Source organism: Plutella xylostella, chromosome 3 (genome assembly GCF_932276165.1).
Source record: "Plutella xylostella chromosome 3, ilPluXylo3.1, whole genome shotgun sequence".
Taxonomy (NCBI): domain Eukaryota; kingdom Metazoa; phylum Arthropoda; class Insecta; order Lepidoptera; family Plutellidae; genus Plutella; species Plutella xylostella.
In genome coordinates this window covers 6,447,327-6,469,278 of record NC_063983.1, presented here as the reverse complement: position 1 = coordinate 6,469,278, position 21,952 = coordinate 6,447,327, and the positions used below count along the sequence as shown (strand labels likewise).

Sequence of the window (21,952 nt, the reverse complement as noted above, 5' to 3'; positions counted from 1 at the left end):
ATTTTTATGAGCTGCATTCTTCTGAGGGGACGGAAGATGTCATAAATAGTACAAAGCTGTCTTAAAGTAGTTATCACTTTATATTATGCATAATATAACAGCTAGTTATCGCATAGGGTTGAATTCACATTCATTGGGTTTGTATTGGCTAAAAGGACTGGAATCCATGCCAGCTAAAAAAAAAGCAGTGCTGTTGAGTATGAAGTTTTACTAGCGCCATCTATAATCAGTTTTTGTCTATGGTTGAAAATCTCCCATTGACTAACCGTCGCGTCGCGTCGTCGCGGACTTTCACTTACTCCTACATTTTGGATTGCAATAATTTTGATTGTAGTGATGATTCGTTTAGCTTCGTTAGAATCGTATAGGTAGTTCATTAGACTCTGGTAGTAAAAAAACGAATTATTTAAATGAGGAAGCCGATATTCACAATGCTCGATTGCATTAGTTGCGCATTCTGCTCTGAGGATTTAGTCTAAAAGTACCTCGGATTGCGGCTGAGATTTTTAGATTAATGTTAGGGTAAAAGGAATGAGCCTCGATCAAACTGTATCTTATACAGTGTGAAATGTCGTTGTGAAATTTCGGAAGCAAGATGATGGTAACCAACATATTGAGCAACTTGATTCTCGCCATTTCAGAATTCATCCCATAGAGCTTCTTCTATCTCTGTATGTCTACAGTCGGAAAGTTCACCGACAAAAGTGAACCCTGAGCAGTCAGCATCTGACGCTTTGCTTGAGGGCACAGTGTCCTAGCAAGTGATAGAGTTATGAAAACAAGCTAGATTTATTTAAATCGTTTATTCACACAGTAAGTACCACCATAGGCTCTGACACAAGCTGACATAAAGCGACCACAAACTCTAGCTCTATGCGGCACCTACTCATCAACAAACAGCCTACAAATTTACAAATCCAACAGCAAGGTACTAGTTTATTGGATAGGGTGGAAGAATACCGCTCCAATAAACTTTCATGAAGTGCCTATAACAGGTTAAAAAATGACACTACTTTAAGACCGTAAGTGCAAAAGTGACCTCGCCAGCATTCAGCAATTTTGGACTTAACCGGTTTCTGGATACCGATTTAAATAAATTCTGAGGTAGCGGTCTCAGAAGTGACTCCGAGAACATGCGTTGGCGCTTCTCATCGTAAACTTGTGATCGTAAAAACAACACCTTTTTGTAATAAAACTGTGGGTTACTTCACTGTTTTTGTCAATTATTTTTGTATTTTTATTGATTTATATTTTTGTTATATTTTGAAGGTTTATCTGAAAGTAACCCTCACTCTGCTCTGTTTCTATGTAGTGTCCAGCAGAAGGTAGGTACCTCAGTCATATAGATTCCATGTAATAAATTTCATATAATATTTTATATAGGTACGTATGAATTATGTACGTTGGTATGTATGATGTTATGTATAGGACTTTGGTGCATAAAATTAGGTTCATGTACAGCCAGCCACAAGGGTTTACTAGTCAACGTGGTGCCTTTTTCTAGGTGAGATATTCAGTTATTAATTTATGAATATCTTTCCTAAATTTTGCTCCAAGCTATGTAGGATTAATTTTACCCTGTTTTTAATGAGAGCAGTTTAAGCTGTATTCTATCTTTAGGTTTTATAATTAAAAAAACACTGTTTTAGGGCATAACTTATTTATTTTATGCACTTAATTAACTGAGCAACAATAAGCGCTAAACTTAAGTGTATCAAATATGTGTTAAAACGACCATTAAGAAATACATTTCAAAGTTTAAGTACTTAGATACAATCTCTTTAACTTAAATAAAACCAAATATTAGCATTTCAGATTCAAGATCATTACAGTCGTACATAGTCTAGCTAGTCAATATTTTAATTACTTAGGGCTTACAGTAAATTCTTATATAACATAAGTTTATAAAATCATAATGATTGTCACATTAAATTACACATAAAATCGCATCTTAATATGCATCACATGCTATCACTAACAATTTAAACATTCCTATATTATGTTACTTCTGAACATCAATACTTACTAAATTACGTATAAAATATTATCTAAATAATAAATAACACATTAAAAATAGCATAGTAACCAGTCATAATAAAATTACATTACTATCCTACTAGTAGCAAAAGTCACAGTGATATTATTAGCAGTAATGAATTCCAAAATTAACTTTCGTCAAAAACCTTTGCTTTGTTTCCTTTAATATATATAGTAACTATGCCATAATAATAACAATTATGCATTTTTAAATGAAACAATATAATCAATATAACTAAAATTTTGATAAACTAATTTTTAAAATTTGGAGGTAAACAAAACACTGCACAAACAAACCTTATGAGATCTTTACGAAAACCAAATCCACATTGCAAATACATACATCATACATACCTCTATTTGCCAAGCTGAATCAACGTACTTTACAAATACTTAACAAACCTGCTGATTCAACCTTGAGCTATCTATCTTTAATCCTATATTCCACAGTTAATAGTTATCCTTACTTTACCAATACGTTTTTCTAAACTATCCATGACATATCAGCGTCGCATAATATCTTCTATGCTAAATCCTTTCTTGGGTCCACTGGATTGGCTGGTGCTTGGCTTGGGGTTTAGATTTGGCTGGATGCCAACAATATTTTTGATACCTTCAGTAATAGAAGTGGAGGCTCTAGCCTCATCAGGCTCCTTGTCATTAGCCTGAGGCAGGTCCGTGCAGCTGGTGACAGTTGTCGATGTACTTGGAGCAGTATCTTTCGGTGGTGCATGCTTCACTATCAAGTCTTGTGCCTGAGTCTGCTGCGGGCCGAGGACCGTGTGAGGCACCGGACCCGGATAGCCCAAATGCGAATGTGGCGGGGGCATAGGTATTCCAAACTTGTGGTAAGTTGACATTCCAATCATTGTTGGTGGTAGTCCAACCCCAACACCCATTTCGGGATTTCCAATAGTTTGTCGGGGCATCGTCAGGTTGGTAGGCTCAGGGGATCGGCTGCGGTACACCGCTGCGCAAGTCCTCACATTTTCTCTCACATCTGGTGGATGGCTTCGTTTTCTGAATGGACTCAAAAACATTCCCGCAGGTCCCGTGTCTATCGGTGGGCTGGTCATCGGACCCATCTTAGAAGGATCCGGTGGAACAACTTGGTGTAGATCACGGCGGATCTGCAACTGTGGGTGTCTCACTTGCTCCGGCATATCTGAGTAACGCATCTCCTTTTCTATTATTTCTTCCGATGTGTATCTTCGTTTCTCGTAGACCAAATCCGAAGGCATGTGTTGGTATTTTTCAGGGTGTTGGGGACGCATAGTGTAAGGGCTAGCTCGGTCTCTCGGTTCATTGTGATGGCAATGAGTGCGCTCCACTGGGGATGGTGATGGCTGTCTCGGCCGCTCCTCGCTTTGTTCGCGACCAATACTTTCAATCGAGGAGGATCGCGCTCGTCTGACAGGAGAGTGGTCCGGTGACGATAGTTCGCCGTCGTCTTCATCAAACCCTGGTTCAATCGGAGATCCAGGACGTCCTATATCCTCTTCACCGACATCTAAGACATCGCCTGGAGGCACATCACCCACTGCATGAGTAAGCGCATGACGTCTCAGGTCACAGTTCCTTCGGAAAACCTTGCCACAGGAATTGCACTCGTATGGTTTGTGATCAGTGTGTGTTAGTAGGTGGGTTTTTAAGTTCGATCGCTGGTTGAAGCTCCGGCTGCAGACAGGGCACTTGTGAGGAGACTCTTCCATGTGCAGGATCTTGTGAACCGCCAGGGTCCGCGACTGACAGAATCCTTTCCCACATTCTGTACATTTGAACGGCTTTTCTTTCGAATGGATGTATCTGGAACAAAGGAAATATACTTTTAAATACACTGCAACAAAATATAGTACGAACAGTTTAACATTATTATCATATGTTATTATTAATACACTGTGAGAGTTTCTCAAGTACGATTTAATGACTCGTGCCGTAAAATATAGTGCTTTAATTAAAAGTCTGACGTGGGGCGGGGTAAGGTCCGATAGCGAGCTCCACAGACCTTAATGCGAGCTGTAGGTGGTTTCTTTATGGCACTTCATTGCAAATTGGAAATGAAAAATAATTGGGTGCAACCTGTGGCACTTGTTTTCTCTGAATACAAGTGGTTGCAGATTTACGTATTTCGATAGTTATCTTTATTGTTGCGACGTTTGTGTATACTTAAATAAATAGGTAAGCAGTTTTCGCTTTTCATTCTGATAAAAGATGCGATAAAAGTGATTTAATGGTTTTAAATGTAGATACATTGTAATAGACGTCAACTTTAACGTGTCGACCGCTAGGTTGCGCGAGCACCTTGAACGTGATCCGAGTAACCTGAACCTCCTCTCTCAAGGCGAGCTCGGCGATGCATGCACGAGAGTATCAATCGCCACTTTATTTGGACCTCTAACAGTCCTCTCTGTTGCCTCACGGAACTTCCAAAAATTTAACCTAAAACGGGGAGAGGGAGGTCTAACTAAAACGGTTTTGTTACACAAGAGTTTCAACCAGTTCAACCGCATCGAATTAACTTTAAAGCATTTTGTGGCCAATCACTGCGATTATTATTATTAAACACCGCCATATTCGGTTACTGGTGACCACATGTAGATGGTGGTTTGTAAGTGACATTATGAAAGAAGAGCCAGGTGGTTGTGATCAAATTATTAGAACCTACCTGTAATTTAGTGGATAGGGCCAATTAAACCGACTAAGGCCTAACCTAGGGGTAACGCCTATTAAATAAAATTCTCCAGAACATAAAAAAGGCAAACTGTTATTATGCAAGTGTGAAAAGCTATTTAACATTTAATGTTATTACTTTGTAACCTTTGATATAAAGTATAAATGTGCAATTTTCTAGTAATTACTAAAAATTACTTCGTGACTGTAAAATGGGGTAAGAAGCCGGCATCATTAAAATTACTCATTAATACACAAAATACAAAGTGAAGATAATTTGAGGAAATAATGGTTGTAATTATTGCCTAGGTTATAAAAATAATTATAGGTAGTTTTAAAAAAATCTAAGAATTGATATATGGAATATTATAACATTTCAACAGTTATTTTATATCTAATTTAGACGGATGTTAATTCATGGTAACTATAAATTGCGTCGATCAAACCAAATAGGTATTTACCTACACGGATTGTGTTTTTAGACAAAAGGAATATCAAATTTCAAGATCAAATTCTAACATGAGATCACCAAAAGCCCAGTCACGAAATTACGGAGGACCATGGACTGTAATTGCCAAAGATGAGTACCTCCACATAATGATGATGATTCTAAAATCTTCACGACCAAGTATCTGAAGAATGCATAGCGTTTATACTAATTCCCACATTTTGTCAGAATAATTTTATTTATCATCCTACCTACCTTTCAAGATACGTAATACTTGCAGCCATATTAAATGTGGATCGTAAATACATTTATCAATGGAATTTGCAAATGTAGCTTTCAGAAACTTGAGTTTAACCATTTTTCCGCGCAACGCATAAATCTTACGAATTGTGGCTATTTTAAAATATCAGATCGTGCTAAGATAGCTATGGTGGTTTCTGTGGGTCGGTGTTAGCTCTTGGCGGCTTTACACTAAGCGTCTGCGCAAACACTCCGGCGAAGCGAGAGGTGGACCGGTGGACCGGTTTCTACTAATGTACACAAAACCTGGCCCGTCACGCACCTACTGGCAATGTTTGTTGGCTCTGACAAAACGACCGCATGTTTTTTGATAGAAGAATTTTGTTCGCAGACATTCTAATGATGCCGATTTCTAGAGCTAACTTAGAGCTTATAGTGATGAAACATCATAAGAGTGATACGTTCAAAAGTAAAAAGATGCCAATAAAATACATGATATCGATACACGATTCAAGTTTGATGATGGAATAGTAAACACTAGTCAGACAACTTGTGCGAGAGATCAAAAAAGCCGCTGCGAGTTTCGAATTAACAAGCCAATTACCAAGTTGCTACGAACTGCCTTGGAAACGGTTACCAGACGGGCTATAAAATCTACACTTCCTACTCTTTATATAGTATTTAACCTAATCCTTTTCACATCCCAAATACGTTTTCTAAACATCAATATCTGTGGTCGAGATAAAATCTCATACAGCTATTTATTAAGTGACCGAACTACTCAAAAAAGCTTATTTTACTTATAAAAAATTAGAATAATCGTAAAGAATACACATAATTAATGACAAAAACAAATCTTTCCCTGCGGTCGGCTTATCGCACCAGTTCGATCAATTCTGGCATTAAATAAAATATAAGTAACGTCTGTCTCTCCTTATTATGCGTCGAGATAAAGATCGGGACGGACAGTCGCTCAGCTCACTCGTTCTGAATCCTATCAAGCAACTGGAGAAAAAAAAGTGAGGTTCGAAATTACAGAGAGGACCAGGTCTTGGCGCTAATGGCACGACATTAAAAAATATTTTCCATTACGGTTGCTTGGATAACGTCGGTTTTAAAACGGAACGACCACTTACAGAGAAGATTGCGTTGGAAGGACAGAAAATGGGGAAGTGACTCATGATGTTAAATAACTACACGATAAAGCTTCGAAGTAGCCTCAGGTACTTATATAGACAATTCCAAAATCCTGAAAGAAGTAACTAAATATTGTTTAATACATTTATGTTTTCGTAGACGTGTGATATCATTTGATCAATAATTATCACAAATTCAAATGTATGGCTTGAATTGGATATTATATTCCCACCGAGAGAAGAAAATGATTTTTAATGCAAGTTCTGAGAGGAAACATTAAAGCAATACCTACTACCTAAATTGATTCGAACTGGTTATTTTTTGCTTCAAATGACTTGACAGAAAAAGTAGACCTATCATAGAGTTACATTTTACGAGACAGGCTTTGCTATTCGACAAGGTACTTACATATTTACTCGTACGTAGTTATTTATATCTAACAATGTGTACAACTTGATTTTCCAAAGGATTTTGAAATAATAATTTGAAATATAACATAACAATCACAATCTGGCTTTAAACGTAAGTACCACCGCATCCACATTTTTAAATTGAAATGAAAGATAAAGTCAGGCAACCAACTTGACACGTAGTATAATTCAAAGAGTGGTATGACGTGTGTTTTGTTATCAAAACCAATCTTATAATTTATTTCCAGTTTAATCTTTGAAAATAAATCAAAATATACCTATTTGCAACGGAGTAACACTTCTTATTAGTCTTCTTACTATTCTTATAGTAGCCTTATGAAAAAATCTCGGATATTGTGAGAGCTTTTTGTACATTTTCTGCTTAAAAGTAAGGAGAGCAGGCCTGCTAGCGTGCCTTGGAATTCCGACGCGCGCGCAGCGTGGGTCAGTGCCCGCTCCCCTCCCCGCGCCGCCTTCCCCACCCCTTCCCCTCTCAGTCTTCTCTAGCACATCTCACAATCTCAACCTTATATCACCTTGATTAATCGTACAGCAACTTTTCTTATTAGCTCGTAAATAATAATTACTTCTTTGATTATAGAGCTCTTAAATTGCTCAGGTGTTTTATTGAAAGCCGAAGTTTTTGCAGATTTTTGATTGGTATGATATGGAAGGAAAGTTTCAACTTAAAACTTTTAAATAACTGAAACTATAACGTGCCATGAATTTCTGAAATTTTAGAGTAAAATAAATGTTATGGAATCTTTAAAGAACATGCTTTCAATGCAAATAAAATATGTTTATTATAATTTAATTGCAAAAATTTGCAAACACAAGATGACACCAACGGTAGCAACCGACGGTACATAAATTTTGTCGCAGAAATCGTTTCCAGCAGTCCACGGTAATGTGGGTAAGTCAAAACTGCTTATAAATAGCTGTGATTTCCATAATCCCGCGATTTATATAATGAATGCATCGGAACATAACTTTGCTTACCATTTTCATATTAAATTAATGTCATTCGATTTAAGAGAATATTTCTCTTTTGGCATTCGGAGAATTTTAGTATATTGATATCATTTTCATAAATCCATTCTTAATGAAAACTCGTAAGCCTACAAAATATTTTAAAAATATTTACAAACTGCTTTCAATGTCAGATTTCTTATTGAAACACGCTCAAATAAGTAAGTATATAAAATTAAATTAGCATCTTAAACAATTCATAGCGCAAAACGAGAACCACCTCAGCAGACATGGATTAACCTAAACGCTTACAACTGACAATGGTCGCGAGAAGAGTCGCGAAGCCGTATTAAAAACATAAAAGGAGTACTTAAGCAACTGTACTCCACGGCACAGCCCACGCAAGGTTTTATCTCAACAGGCGGCTGAACTGGTTTCCTTTAACTGAATTTATTGTTATGCTACTAATATCTTAGCCGGCAGTCAGAACTTCTGACTGCAACGCCAACGCTTCTGACAACTGATTTGTGATCCTTGTTACTAGAGGGTTAAGGAACGGTTTGGTTTAACTGATTTATAGGGACGCAATGTAGATTGCAGAGCTAGGCGTGGACCTTCAGCTAATTAGCATTAAAATAGCGGACACGGCGAGTTTTAGTAGTTTGTTAAGCCCTTAACCGAACTTTAATTAGTGGAAAAGTCACATAACAGACTGTCAATAAACGGTAAGTACTTAAATATTTTACAAACTAATTTAGAATAGATACCTAATTTGAGAAAAACTAATTGAACACCGAATTCACGAAATTGCAGTAGCGAAAAATATCATGAAAGAAATTTAAAACAAAATGCAAACAAGACAAACTCGTTCGAACGCAATTTTTTCTTCAGAAAGAAACACATTAGTGTTCTCATTAGTGCTTATTTTTTGCAACATTTTGCTATTAACAAAATGAGACATCAATACATAGAACCGGATAGCCGTTTTTTATGCAAATAGCCGCTCTAGATTGTCGATGGCTGGAGTAGAATTTAATGTTACTTCAATTGTACCACAGTGATTTCAGTGAATTAAAGCACCTTACAAGCTAACTGATGAATCAAAGCTCAAATTGTTTTAATAAACTCCATGTAGGCGTGAACCTTTCAATCCTATTACTGCAATGCCTCTCTACGGTTTACTCTAGACTTACTAAAGTCTCAAGTTCTTTGCAGAGAAAAAGTTATTTTGACCAAAACAAATTCTCTTAATATGAAAATAATCAAGCCTTTGTCGGCATCGTCTGCGTAGTTTCACGAACTCCATCATTTATTTTCCAAGTCTCCCAAGGAAATTGTGTGTCGCGGTGTGACGTTACAAAAAGCGTATCCCCAAAAGTCGGACAGGTACGCGGACAAAAAATAAATGGAAAATACTAATGGAGCGAGCGGCAGAGCGGGTTGGGCTCGGGCGCGGTGAGGTACGTAGCTGCCGGTCGGAATTCCTATTGGAAAGTCATTGTGCCATTGGCCATTACACTTTGGTTGATATAAAAATGTAAAATAGTACCATGAGAGTTTGATTGACGTGTAATATATAAAAATAAAATTATTATTTAGGTATATACGATTTTTGGTGATGGAGTAAAACAATATTTTATGTGTCTTCAATCGACTTACTCGTGCTTATTATCTCAGCAACTTGGATAAATACCTAGATAGAATTTACTTCTACCTCTTTGTATACCATATCTTAATTATAGTCAGCCTTTTATTCTGAAGCTACTAACAGAGATGTGACTAGAGCTTACCCCAGCACGTCCACAACCAGTCCAGCGCAGACGCAGGGGACCGCTCTAGCTTACAAAGCTTACGAACACTGCATGACCACGACTCTATCTCATTGCATAAACCGTATCGATTGCACGACAGGTTTCCGTCGCTCGTTTTTTACTAAGCTAAAGTGACCACCCTGGTCCAAGCGACGTATTGGGAGCGACGGCTCACCGCTGCCGCTTCACAGTCAATTTCACTTCTGACCGACACAAACAATGATCACTCTTCTCATTCGTCCGAGGACGCCATTGCCGTGCTTTTAAATTTGACGGAGTCCGAACTAGGCTAAATCAGTAGGCTGGTTTTTTGTACTGACATGGTATAAGTCAGGTTGTTTGAACTAGTATTAAATTTTTAAAAAGCAATATTACCTTCTTATATCTTTGTATAAATAATCTATCTCCCGGTATGTAGTTGTTACTTTCTACGATAGTTTCTGCAAGCTACATAATTATATTACTACATACATACACATAATAATAATATTTACCTCATGAAAAACTTTCCGAATCGTTTGATTATCAGCTATTACTAACTTATATTGGAAGACCTTCGGTTATTCGACTCTCATGATAGCAAGTCAAGTGTGAAAGAAATGTATGCTCAGCAATCAGTAGGTACCCAATCGATTTTTGTTTTGGTAACATTTTTTGCGACTCCATCTGTTCAATGTAATCAAGAAGCTGTTATTTGTCTCTTACAAGTTTGGATAAACAAAAAATTGGCGCCACAGACACTTCAAGGATTTTTAAGGGAACTTGATACCTTATTGACCACACGTGACTGAATTACATTCTAGTTAGATTTTATCGGCACAGTTTTTAGTGACTATTTATTTACCTGCACCTACTTTCATTATGTTCATAACTTTCAGATACTATTAACTCTAGTAATCAATTAAAAAAAACACAATTTTTAAAAAATAAATAAAAAAAACTTATTCTGAAGCCAATCAGGAAGCGATGTATGTTACTGGCGATACCAAACTGATCTATGTTATCAGATTTATGACTCTAGCTTTTGATTCATGAAGGTCCGAGCAGCAATTAAAGTGAGGTACCAGAATATCATTAATCAAAAATATTGATAGCTTCTCTGGACCAATCTAAGTACAGACCCAATTAGAATCAAATCCTTCCACCGTCGATTCTACCCACATGATTTATTGATGATTGAACCACAAATTAAAACACAACGTTTGGGAAATAAAATGAGTGTTAATTTTGTTTCGATATAAATACAGTTGAAGCGTCTATCCAATGCCAGGTTATTGCCTGTAATCGTTTTTGATTCCTATTAGTTTTATTACCCGTTTCATGAGGGAAAATGAACACAAAAAGGGTGTACAGAGTGGATAGTCTAATTATTATGTAGTTGAACGTACAAGAAAGCAGAAATACTGTTTTTAACTATGCTATTATAGCCGAGTTCGCTAACTTAATAGGTAGCTAAATCTCTGCTTTGCTGAAATCCTGCATTACCAAGAAGGGGATTTTAGAAGATACTATAGGTACTAAAAATGAAATTCGACATAAATAAAGGGTTCAGAATTAAAAGTTGTTTTTTTACTTGTTGTTGTTTGGGTTGTATGGAAGAAATTACTGTTAGTAATAAGACCCCCATTTTGTACATGTCAATTTCTGTGTCCTTTTTATAAAAAAAAAGTGCAATAAAGACTATTTGTATTGTAAATGTCTTTACCACCCCTTTATTAAGGCTACTAATGAAAAAAGCTTCCAACCAGGTTAATGAACTCCATTTCCGATACGTGTTAGCTAATTAAATCGGGCAAATGTTTAATAACTGGTTCTGCTAATGCATCCTTCAGATTAATATTTATTCGATCTAATTTAATGGCAATGTCGAACCAAAAACTAAAGAATTGATAGAGATTATCGGACGAGGTTCCTTTTTTTAATCTTAGGTTTTTTTAAACTAAATGATTAATTAAGCTGCTATAGTAGAAGGATATTTAATCCGATAAACCCAACACCTAAATCAAGACATTACAGGACTGTCTTCGTGATTAACGAAGCTATTGATATCGCATCCATTGAATATTAATGAGAGCACTTCAACGTGGAATAGTAATTGGACCGATTAAGTCTAAATCTAGTCCTACGACTGTCTCGACTAATAAATGTTTATGGCATCCCAAAAACTTTTTAAACATCGATTTTAATCTCCCACGAAATAAGTCTGTGCTTAGAACAGATTAAAGATGGCTGCAGTGGTCGAAGGCAATAAATAACACGATTATTTCCTTTTGAACTGGTCGGAGACGCTGGTAAGTCTATTTTAATGTGAATCTTCCGAACTAAATCAGCTAAACGGACATTTTGTTAACGGGATTACAGATTGAATCTTTAAAGACGACTTTTTTCATGGACTTTTACCGAGGAGAGAAGCTACAAAGCTACTTAAGTTTCTTTTCTGTAAACACTAAACAGCTTAGGTACTTTTATATACAAACAAAAAATAGCAGTCGAATTAGTATCAACTCGTACTTTTATGTTGTAAGTATTTTAAAATTTTAAAGGTATTGTAGCTCTGAACGATTTACCATGATATCAAATATCTCCAGACATAAGATGCGGGAAAGCCATGGTTGCAAGCGGAACCAGAGTACATACACATCCCGCCAAGGACAACCGGTTACCGGCTGCATCTCGCATCTCGAAGCCCCCGTAGAGGGTCGACAACACAAGAGATAGCATTAAACTCCACATTCCCTCTGCTGCCTTGGTACTTGTCCAACGTATCCATTACTGTATAGAGTTACAATTCATCTTAATTTTAATCAGATAATTCTAACTCAAATGAGCGTAATTCAATTAGAAACTTTATATTGTAATGGATTATTATAATGGTAAAAATTTGGTATAATAATAAATGTGGAGAAATAATTTTGGTCCTCTGATATAGCGATAACAGTCATTGGAATACCAACTACACAAAAGTGGTGGTAGGCTCATGAAGCTCCTAATCTATCTTTATTTGTTTGAGTCCCCATGGATTTTATCTGAAGTAGACGTCGTCATATGAGTAATGATCGTAGAAACGTCGCCTGAGATACCTTTCTTCCGTGTGCTCATAAATAACAATGGCATTTACGTTTTTTAATAATTTTAAAACTTGTTTCTTGATGATCTCTAGTCTAAAGAGTTTGAATTCTTTGAAAGTGTCACGTCATTATAAACCCTTCTTCCTTGCTGGCATATATTTCTAAAATAATACCAGATAGGTAGATTTTGAAAGCGATAAACTTAATTTGTTTCAGAGAATATAGGTAGACTGTGGTGTGTCAAGAGCTCCAGTACAAATAATATGGGTTTAAAATCTTCGTTACACTTCAAAGAACATAAATTATAGGCCTCAAAGTAAATGAAATGTGAAGTAATATTCCTCAGAGCAATGTAAATATGAATATTGGCGTCTACTCTTATGGGCTCATATTCTTGAGGCCCAAGAGCAGGATTCACAAAGTTATTCATGACATTCAACACAAGACCTTATGCTTTATTAAAAAGGAACTACACGTTTGGAACTTTACGGCAAGCTATCTTTGTAGGTTGCACCGGTACCTCCATCACGTTTGTTTGGACAACCGACCGGTCACTGTTTACTTGGAGACTCTTCTAAACCTCTCGTAGGAAATATTTCAAGCGAAAGCCTGTTGAAGACTTTAAAAATTAAAATCATCAAATAACATCATTTTTAAATCGTGCATTTGAACGAGTGGTTGATGACCGATTAGTTTAGTGGTAAAACGATGTAGTGGTTGGTGACCCTGTCTGCTATGGCGAAGGTCCAGTGTTTGATCTCTGACCGGCTCTGCCTATATAGCAGTCGGATGGCCGTGTGTGCGATGTCCCCACATATTATTATTATTTTCTTATTGTTGTAAATAAATAATAATATAGTAATTATTATTAAGAAAACAAAATAATCCTAGAAAATTGTGATGGAAATGTACAAAATGGAAGTAACACATTGCTACTACAAGCTTAATGGCTTATAAACAACTGGATTAGGTAGCTGAGAAACGCCAAATCAACGATAAGCATAAGTCTTGTCTGCCCACGCTTTAGTGAGCACAACTGCAGCGTTTATTTAAATAAAAACTTTATTTCGTAGTAGAGAAAGATGGTTTTCTCATGTAAGATCTCAAAAATGAGATTTTAAGTCAGGTACTGTAATTCAAAATCATGGTTAACACAATGACTATTGTCGTTGTATAGTCAAGAGTTGTCCATTTACATATGGAAGTGCCACACACATTTTAGAAAGCATTTAAAACAAAACCTTTTACTAAAATCTTTTTGAAGTTGCAGATACATTTTTACAGGTACGGTATTGCCATGCATTGATGAATTTAAGAAAGATTTAACAATATTATACGATATCATACCCATTTTTGTTCAACTGTATAAACATATGAACAAAAATGGGTAGGAAAATAAAATAAAATAAAGCCCAGCTTGAAATCCTAAATTAGGATTATAAAATACCTTAGAGATTATCGGCTTAGCTGAGTAAGCAGTTACGAAAAGATATACGATATTCCAGGTACATTTTTGATCAAATAACTATCGAAACATATTTTATCAGATTGATACTCAATCTGTAATAAATTTCTGTATCAAGAGCCAATATCAAAAGCGAGACACCGAAAGATATTCCTATACATTTTAAAACATAAGAATCCGAATCACGCGATCATCAAGCTAAATTGGTTCAAATTTGAAGTGGACAAAAAAGTTGGCAACCTAACACGCTAGCGAATAAAGTATAATTTGAATTTTAAATATTCCTTATTTGCCTGTATCGATTTGGTTATACTGGCATCTGAATAATCCAAAATGGTAGACGCTTCATTATAAAATACACAAATGATGATTTAGTTTAGTTAGATGCTAGGCAATCTATCTCCACAATAAATCAGTTTTTTTTTCTATAAATCTAACTGAATTTTTACTCAAAAAATATATTGAATTGAGAAATGCTCTCAGGTTACGTTTCGTAACGTACATATGATCGTGGTCCGAAAGAACTTTCAAATACGGCTTTGAAACCTGTGAAATCGAAGAGCTGTCCGCTATTTTAGATAATTATTCTTCAATCTTTAGTCACGATTACTACATACATATGATGTTTCTCAGAAAGTAAGTTAAAACCAGTTCAGCGTCTACATCAATGAGGTAGGTTAGCTCTTTTCTGTTAGCTGGCAGTGCTTGATATTTTATTTGTATCTATAGTAGACTATAGTTATTTAATGATAATAAAACTAACGAAACATTTAGTTTTGTTTTTTTTATAAATAATTTGAATACTTTTGATGTTTTGATAAAGGGTGGAACACGACACGACAATCGTTATCAAATAAAAAGCGAAATTTAGAAGAGATTATACGCACGCTAAACTTCTGCATAAAATTTCAAGAATGTAAGTGACAACGCGGTGCCCGAAGCGATGCATAGTACGATTAAATTGGTCTAAAGATGATAATTTCAAAAGGTATCCGTAGGCGAAATTCTTATTCCCGCGATTGCGTCCACCTGCCGAGTTTGATTTATTATGGATTCAGCATTAATTTGATATCCCTTTTTGCTTTGGGCCCTTGAGCGATCGGAACGAGCGCCGAGATCAGCCCCGTTCCCATTATATGTGGCCTCGCAGGAATCATAATTGCATACATATGAACCTTCAGATAAAATTATATCCGATGCAAAAATAATTACAAGTTCAAGTTTTAGAACTATTGGATGATATTTTGGTTGAAAATATGCATAATTATGCGTAGTCGTCTGGAAGAATCGCAAAATAACGTTTGTATTAAGGTATTTTGTTACTTTTGTTATTAAGGTCATGTTATTGGTGTCTGTACCAATAAATAATACCTAAGTAACCTACTTGGGACCAAAATTCTACGTCGTAGAAGCAAGAGAAATTGCCGATGTCTGGTTATTAATGCTACGTTCCCATGAGACGTGGTGTAGACCAGTTTTTAATAGCAAACTTGCTAGCTGGCAGGGCATGATATTAATGATAGGCAGTAAATACGAACATCCAATATCTAGATTATGTAGCGGATAATGATCAAGTGTGTGAAATGGTATTTCCAATAAAATTTGATGACTATTTTTTGTTTAGGAAATACAAATTCAATAGAATCATTGTTCAGAGTTTCATAATAGTAGATGGTAAGGTAGAATCATTTTAAGACACATTACATTAATATTTGTTGATAAATATAATACGATGGTTTCTTAAATTTTGAATACGAGTCCATCTGAACGTATTTATAATTGTATCAAAATATTTCCCCCAGCCATTAGTTCGTATCTTTCTCAGCTACCATTACCGATATTTACCAACCTCAAAAAGTAAATTAAATACACTTTTACGAAGCTAACCGTGAATGCATAAAAGTACCTACCTACATAATTACAAGACAGGGCACTTGGAATATTAATGCGAAACGGCGGTCGTATCTTGAGATAAATTGATCTTTTTTTAGCTTTTATTTTCTCAAAAGTGATCCGGTCACCTTTTGAAAATTCTGATGGTAAATTTTGGAATCGATTGATATAGGATAAGCTTTTATCGTTTAAAGTTGTATTTGCATAAACGTGGCTTGTGATCTCGTTAATATTCATGAAATTGTGCTACGCTGCATCTTGATCACTTGGCGCTGGTGGTGAAATTATTTTATGGAAAATGTGTTGCTTCATTGGAGGATTAAAAATAAGAGGAAATATTATTTTATAAGAAACTGTAGATCAAAACCCACAACTCGGTAGTAAGAAATTAGACTATTTTTTGTAAGTATGTTTATATAATGCCAATTAACAAAAAACTTCCTCGACCTCCAAGGGTCAAAGTCTGTTTTTTTTTTAAATTCAGCTTTAATTGCGGTGCTGTGTTTAATAACATGGCATTACGATGGCCTTATATTTTGAAGCGAGGCTCTTCCACCATTATAATAAGTTTGCGACACGCAAAAAATGCGGCAAAATTCTGATGAGCCCAGTTTTATTATTAAAAAGCTCTAATGATTTTTTGAATGCATTATTTTCTTTGTTTAACATAAGCATTAATCAAGTTATAGATACATAGTATGTAGCTTGGTACTGGTATTGCCTATATTGTAAAAAAAAATTGAAGTAAAAAATCCTCAAATCCGAGTTATAAAATTATCAGAACAATGATAGGCATGTTCTATTAAATATAATAGACGCAGATCTTTCTGTCGGTCGGCATTTCAATGTATTTTATCGAGTCTAGAATGATAACGCAAAGTGTTCGATGGAAGTAAATTGCCTTAGAAGCATTGGAGCCACGGACTGGCCAGGTGGCGTAGTACCGATAGAAAAACTGGTTAGTATAAACAATATAAGCTTCATGTGAAATCTGATTTTACGTAGTGAATTAAGTATGCGTATAGGTACCTAGTTACAATGCAAACTATAATATAAAAGGTTGAATATGAAAAAATACATTAAAATGTGGTCATGAAGATTTTGAAAAAGTTCAAGTAAGTAGCAACGTGAATCATTTTATTTAAATATTGAACCAAAACAATTTTGTAAGTTTTACAGTTACAATGTTTGTTATAATATCGAAAACCAATAGATTCTGTTGCTAACACTACCTCCCTTCCATCCATTACCGGCTTTAAAACACCAATAGAAACGGATGAGTCATCAGAATTTAAACTAATTACGAAACATCAAAAAAACGTTACTAATGTGAGTTTAAGATCCTATTCGGATTTAAAGCCACCATATAGCATAGGACTTTTTTCAATCAAAATGATTTTTTGATTATGTCGCTATGGATTTTAAAATAATTGTACTACAACTATGGATTTAAAATTCCTTTCCTGTCCTTGTCCTGAACTACCGATATCAATAAGTCGATATAGCATTATAAAAAGGTTAGGTAATTTGAGAAACTGCTTCCGAGAATCAATCGTGATTATAGATTGGAATAGCCGTTCGCGAACCCACGGTCTAGAAGTCAGAAGATTGCTATTTTAGTTGTGGTTCTAAATAGTGGTTTCAATTCAGATCGACATATTATATCAAAATGATCAAAATTCGGCTTCGCAGAAAATGTTGTAATAAGTACCCTACTTATTACATTTTTTTGTTCAACGCTTTATAAAACTATCATAGTGTATCTGCATGAGATACATTTTTTATACTCTATGCATCCTGTCTAGTTTCTAGTGCAGCGGATGCGGCTACACTTAACTTATCAGCATGTGCAGCAACTTAGTTACACAAACCTGCTCATTACGTGCATATAAATTAGATATTATTTCTACCAGTTATTTTATGATCAGCGCCGCAGAAAATTAAAAAGTGCATGGAACCAAAGTCCATTGCAAGTGGTGCATGTTATTCATTCTCAAGGTGTAATTAGAAAGTATTAACTCTTACCTGTGGTCACGCAAGTGGTCTTGTCTTCTGAATGCTTTTCCGCAGATATCGCAGGAGTATGGCCTTTCGTCTGTATGCGTTCTCTCGTGGATTAGTAAGTTGTAGGATTTTGTGAATTGACGATTACAGAATTTGCATATGAATTGTTTTTTAGGCCTTGATGCTCGTCCAGGAGCTCTTAAAAGCCGTCTGTCCAAATGAGGATGCATTTGATGTGGCCCAGCGCCTGGTGGAAACAAGCCAGCGCCAGGAAAAGTAAATGTTCCTGCTGCAGTAGGCGACGGTCCCGGCGCTCCCAAGAATGCACCTGGTGGACCGTATATAGGAGGTTGGGAAGATCCATCTGACATCATGCCTTCAATTGACGAGGTTCTATGGTGTGGCATCAACATTGCTGCAGCAGCTTCTCGTAACGCAACCTCTTTTCTTTTTTCAACCATCATTGCCATTAAATCGAAGGAATTTCTTTTCTGAAAACTTCCTGATGCTCTGTCAGGGGAACCCTTAGCAGACGTGTCTGTGCGTTCTCTTTCCATCATTCTGTCTCTTTCAATAATTTCTGATGGCATTAGTGCTGGATGCATGTCGTTTGGGTACATGACTGGATGGATCGCTCTAGTTGGTACAACAGGAACAAATGCTGAAGTCTCTCTATGAGATGAAGTTAATAAGGAACCAGTTGTTATCTGTCGATGATATGGCAACGGTGGTGAGTCAAAATTTGCAGTGTTTCTTCCTGTTGAAGATTGTCTGGCTTGGTTAGCTCTCTCAGCTGAACTGGCAAGGAACTGATCATGTCTGGATCTAAGAGGGGGGTTTGCAGGAGCATCAGTGACCGGTCTTGGTGTCGATGCTCTAGGAATTACTGATCCAGAGTTTTCTGACATGTTGGCTCATGTGATCCCTGTGAAAAAGAAATGAATCTTATTGATTATGAATGGTGACGCTCTCCCACAGAAAAGTCACAAAATGGTGTTAAAAATTCAGATACAGCGCTATTTTTTGAATTTATGTTTTATGGATCAAGAAACATAATAAAGTAGCACTATGATACTAATAAATGTAGCAGTATTAGCATAAAATACAAATTAGTTCGATTTTTTACATGTTGTGTCTACCTACGATGTTGAGAAATTTCACAGCTAAGTGACAATTTTATGGATGGGTGCTCTAAAATCATTAAAATTAGAGCTAGTTGAAGTTCATTTCTATGCATTACGAGTTTTGTGCTGTATACATTATGTGTAATGAGAATGAGAATTCTGAGATGTAGTTTGTTCGTCACTAAATATAGGTAAGTAATTATGAATTATGTCAATGCATATCTCTCTTTAAAATATGTAACTGTTTTGTCGGCATATTAATAATCTTAAGCAAAATGCATGTTTTGTTATACTCTTGGAAAGAGGCAATCCAAGATTAACGAGTACTATTCTATTTTCAGCAGAGAAGAAATCATCAATATGAGACATAAACCGTTTTAGTTTATAGCTTAGATTTGATGACCGAATTTATGTATTTTTACAAGATTTCCGGCGTCTGTTTTATGTGACATCATTACCGGATTTACTACTTGCTCTACACTACTACTCTACTAACAAAGCGCACTTTTCTCGAATTTAGTTTTTTTTTAATCAGCAGAAGAATAGTAACATTGTGAATTTATAATATGATGGACATATTATACTAACTCCTTATTGATAAGTAAGTAGGTAAGTACCCATTGAATGATTGATTTAAATTTTAGAAAGTCCAATTGATTTATTTCTTATTCAAGAACAATTTATTAATGCATCCTTTAAAAATAAAAAGGCTTAAAGCGTATGGCGTCCACATTTCACTGTACGTGGTCCATTCTACCGTAAAAGCCTTCCAATTTCTGTCTCTCTCTATCTTATGGCAATTTTTGAGCATCTCTTTCCCTCTAAGCTGATTGCCTCTACGCTCTCGCTCATTTGACTCGCTCAAAAGCGGATGATATGTTTTTATCTCTCTTTTGGTTTCTGGATGTGTATATAAACCTCTAGGAAGCTCTGTACTTACATGAACATTTTAATACTTACGTGTACATTATCATTTGGTTTTCTGAATGAAATTAGTTATAGATCTTTCTTTTTCTTCCTTGGGTTTATTCATCAACTGACATCCATTTGTGAAATGACATTGTTTCATTCACAAGTAAACATAATAATGATTATTACTTATTATACATTCAGTAATTCAAATTCGATTTGATTATGTTAATTCAAAATGAAATTTAAGGATCGATTTTCAATTCATTTTTCCATCATTTAGTTTGATAATTTGGTATTGGTATAGTGATAACTCGTTCTTCAATTTTATAAACTCAACTCTTTAACAGAACTCTTGGATCTGATTATTATTATTCTTTATCTATATCTGTGTTAATCTGATAAAAATCATTTGCGGAGTTATTATTTACATTGATAAGATTACTATTGTGGTTATCAGTGCTGTAAAGATTTACTACTAATTGCTCAGCGCCTACAAAAACCACCGCTTCTGCTCGGAGCATCAGGCACGGATAACACCAAAAGTTTTCTAAGAAACCTTGAAGTTTCTTTAACAAATATAATAAGATTTTATTTACTTTACAGTGACGGGTATCATTTGGTTTTTCTGGTTTTGTATACAGGGACCTACCACTTCCAAATCTTCTTTTTGTACTTCTTAGTCTTAATTAAGATCTTCATGAACATTTAAGGATGTCCTGAATGAGAATATTCATGTAGATCAGAGGTACAGTTAGGATGCAAACAGTTTTTGTAATATTGTATTATCTTTAATAATATGTGCTTAATCTTATTATACCTACGTATTTAGTTTAATTACTGTATGTGGCACCAGCCTCATAAATCTTAATCCATGAAAAAACAATGTAATGATAATTACCGCGAAACACGGTGGCAGGAAGCCTTAAATAAACATTAACTTCATTGCTTAGACAATAGAACCAGCAGTGGCATTAACCGCAGAACCGTAACTTCTGAGAATTGTGTTATTTTTTACGCTCAGTTGCATCTGCCGCACCCTTCCTAAAACAATAACAAACATGCACAAAAGCTCTCGAAAAGCATCGATCAAGCACATGACCAGATAATAAAACAGGTAGCAGACTGGAAGCGCACCCTGCCTACCCAATTTATTCCACATCCGTTGGATTAAATTACCCAACACCCGATAAAAACAAGTCATGGGGAACTCACAAGGCGGCGGTCGCCCGATGGGTCGGCGGACGAGTCCAACCCTCCCTCCGGTGCAGTAGTCAGGTAGTCCGCCCGCGAAGTTTGCCAACGATGAATCCACAACCCTATGAGCAACTCAATGCATTTTTTTTTCACATTTCACGGTATAACCGCACTCGGTGGCGTACTGACAGGTGAATAGGAGATTAGTAGACGCGCACACAACAATAGACGCACTGTACAGACCATAAAATAGTTAACAGGCACCACTGTGAGCGAAATTGTTATTATTCTGTCACGAGGCAATTATCACCACACAGGGGACTTCACTTATCACAACGGTCCTTGGCTCACTGTAATCCACAGGTAGGAATGTTTGTCACTTGGTGATAGCAGGTGGTTTCACAGTAATGGCGGCTGTAGTAGAGTTATAGAGTAGCGTGGAGGCTGCGCGGGCGCAGGTGGCGCGCGACTGGTGGGAGTAGAGCGCGCGTACTACCGCGCCTGCGTCAGAGGCAGTAGCTCCCGTGCCCCCCCCGCGCCGCCACCGCACCGCACCTTTCCCTCGCCGCC

At 36.2% G+C, this 21,952-nt stretch overlaps 1 protein-coding gene across 1 annotated transcript; it reads right to left on the bottom strand.

Moving 5' to 3' along the window:
- Positions 1 to 1,643: 1,643 nt before the first annotated feature.
- Positions 1,644 to 21,823, bottom strand: LOC105386256 (protein bowel). The gene is made up of 3 exons (XM_011556777.3): positions 21,401 to 21,823; positions 18,174 to 19,077; positions 1,644 to 3,843 (listed from the first exon to the last, which is right to left on the bottom strand). Exons 2-3 carry the CDS (start codon positions 19,058 to 19,060, stop codon positions 2,541 to 2,543), a joined length of 2,190 nt encoding a protein of 729 aa, XP_011555079.3. The 5' UTR covers positions 19,061 to 19,077; positions 21,401 to 21,823; the 3' UTR covers positions 1,644 to 2,540.
- Positions 21,824 to 21,952: the final 129 nt, after the last annotated feature.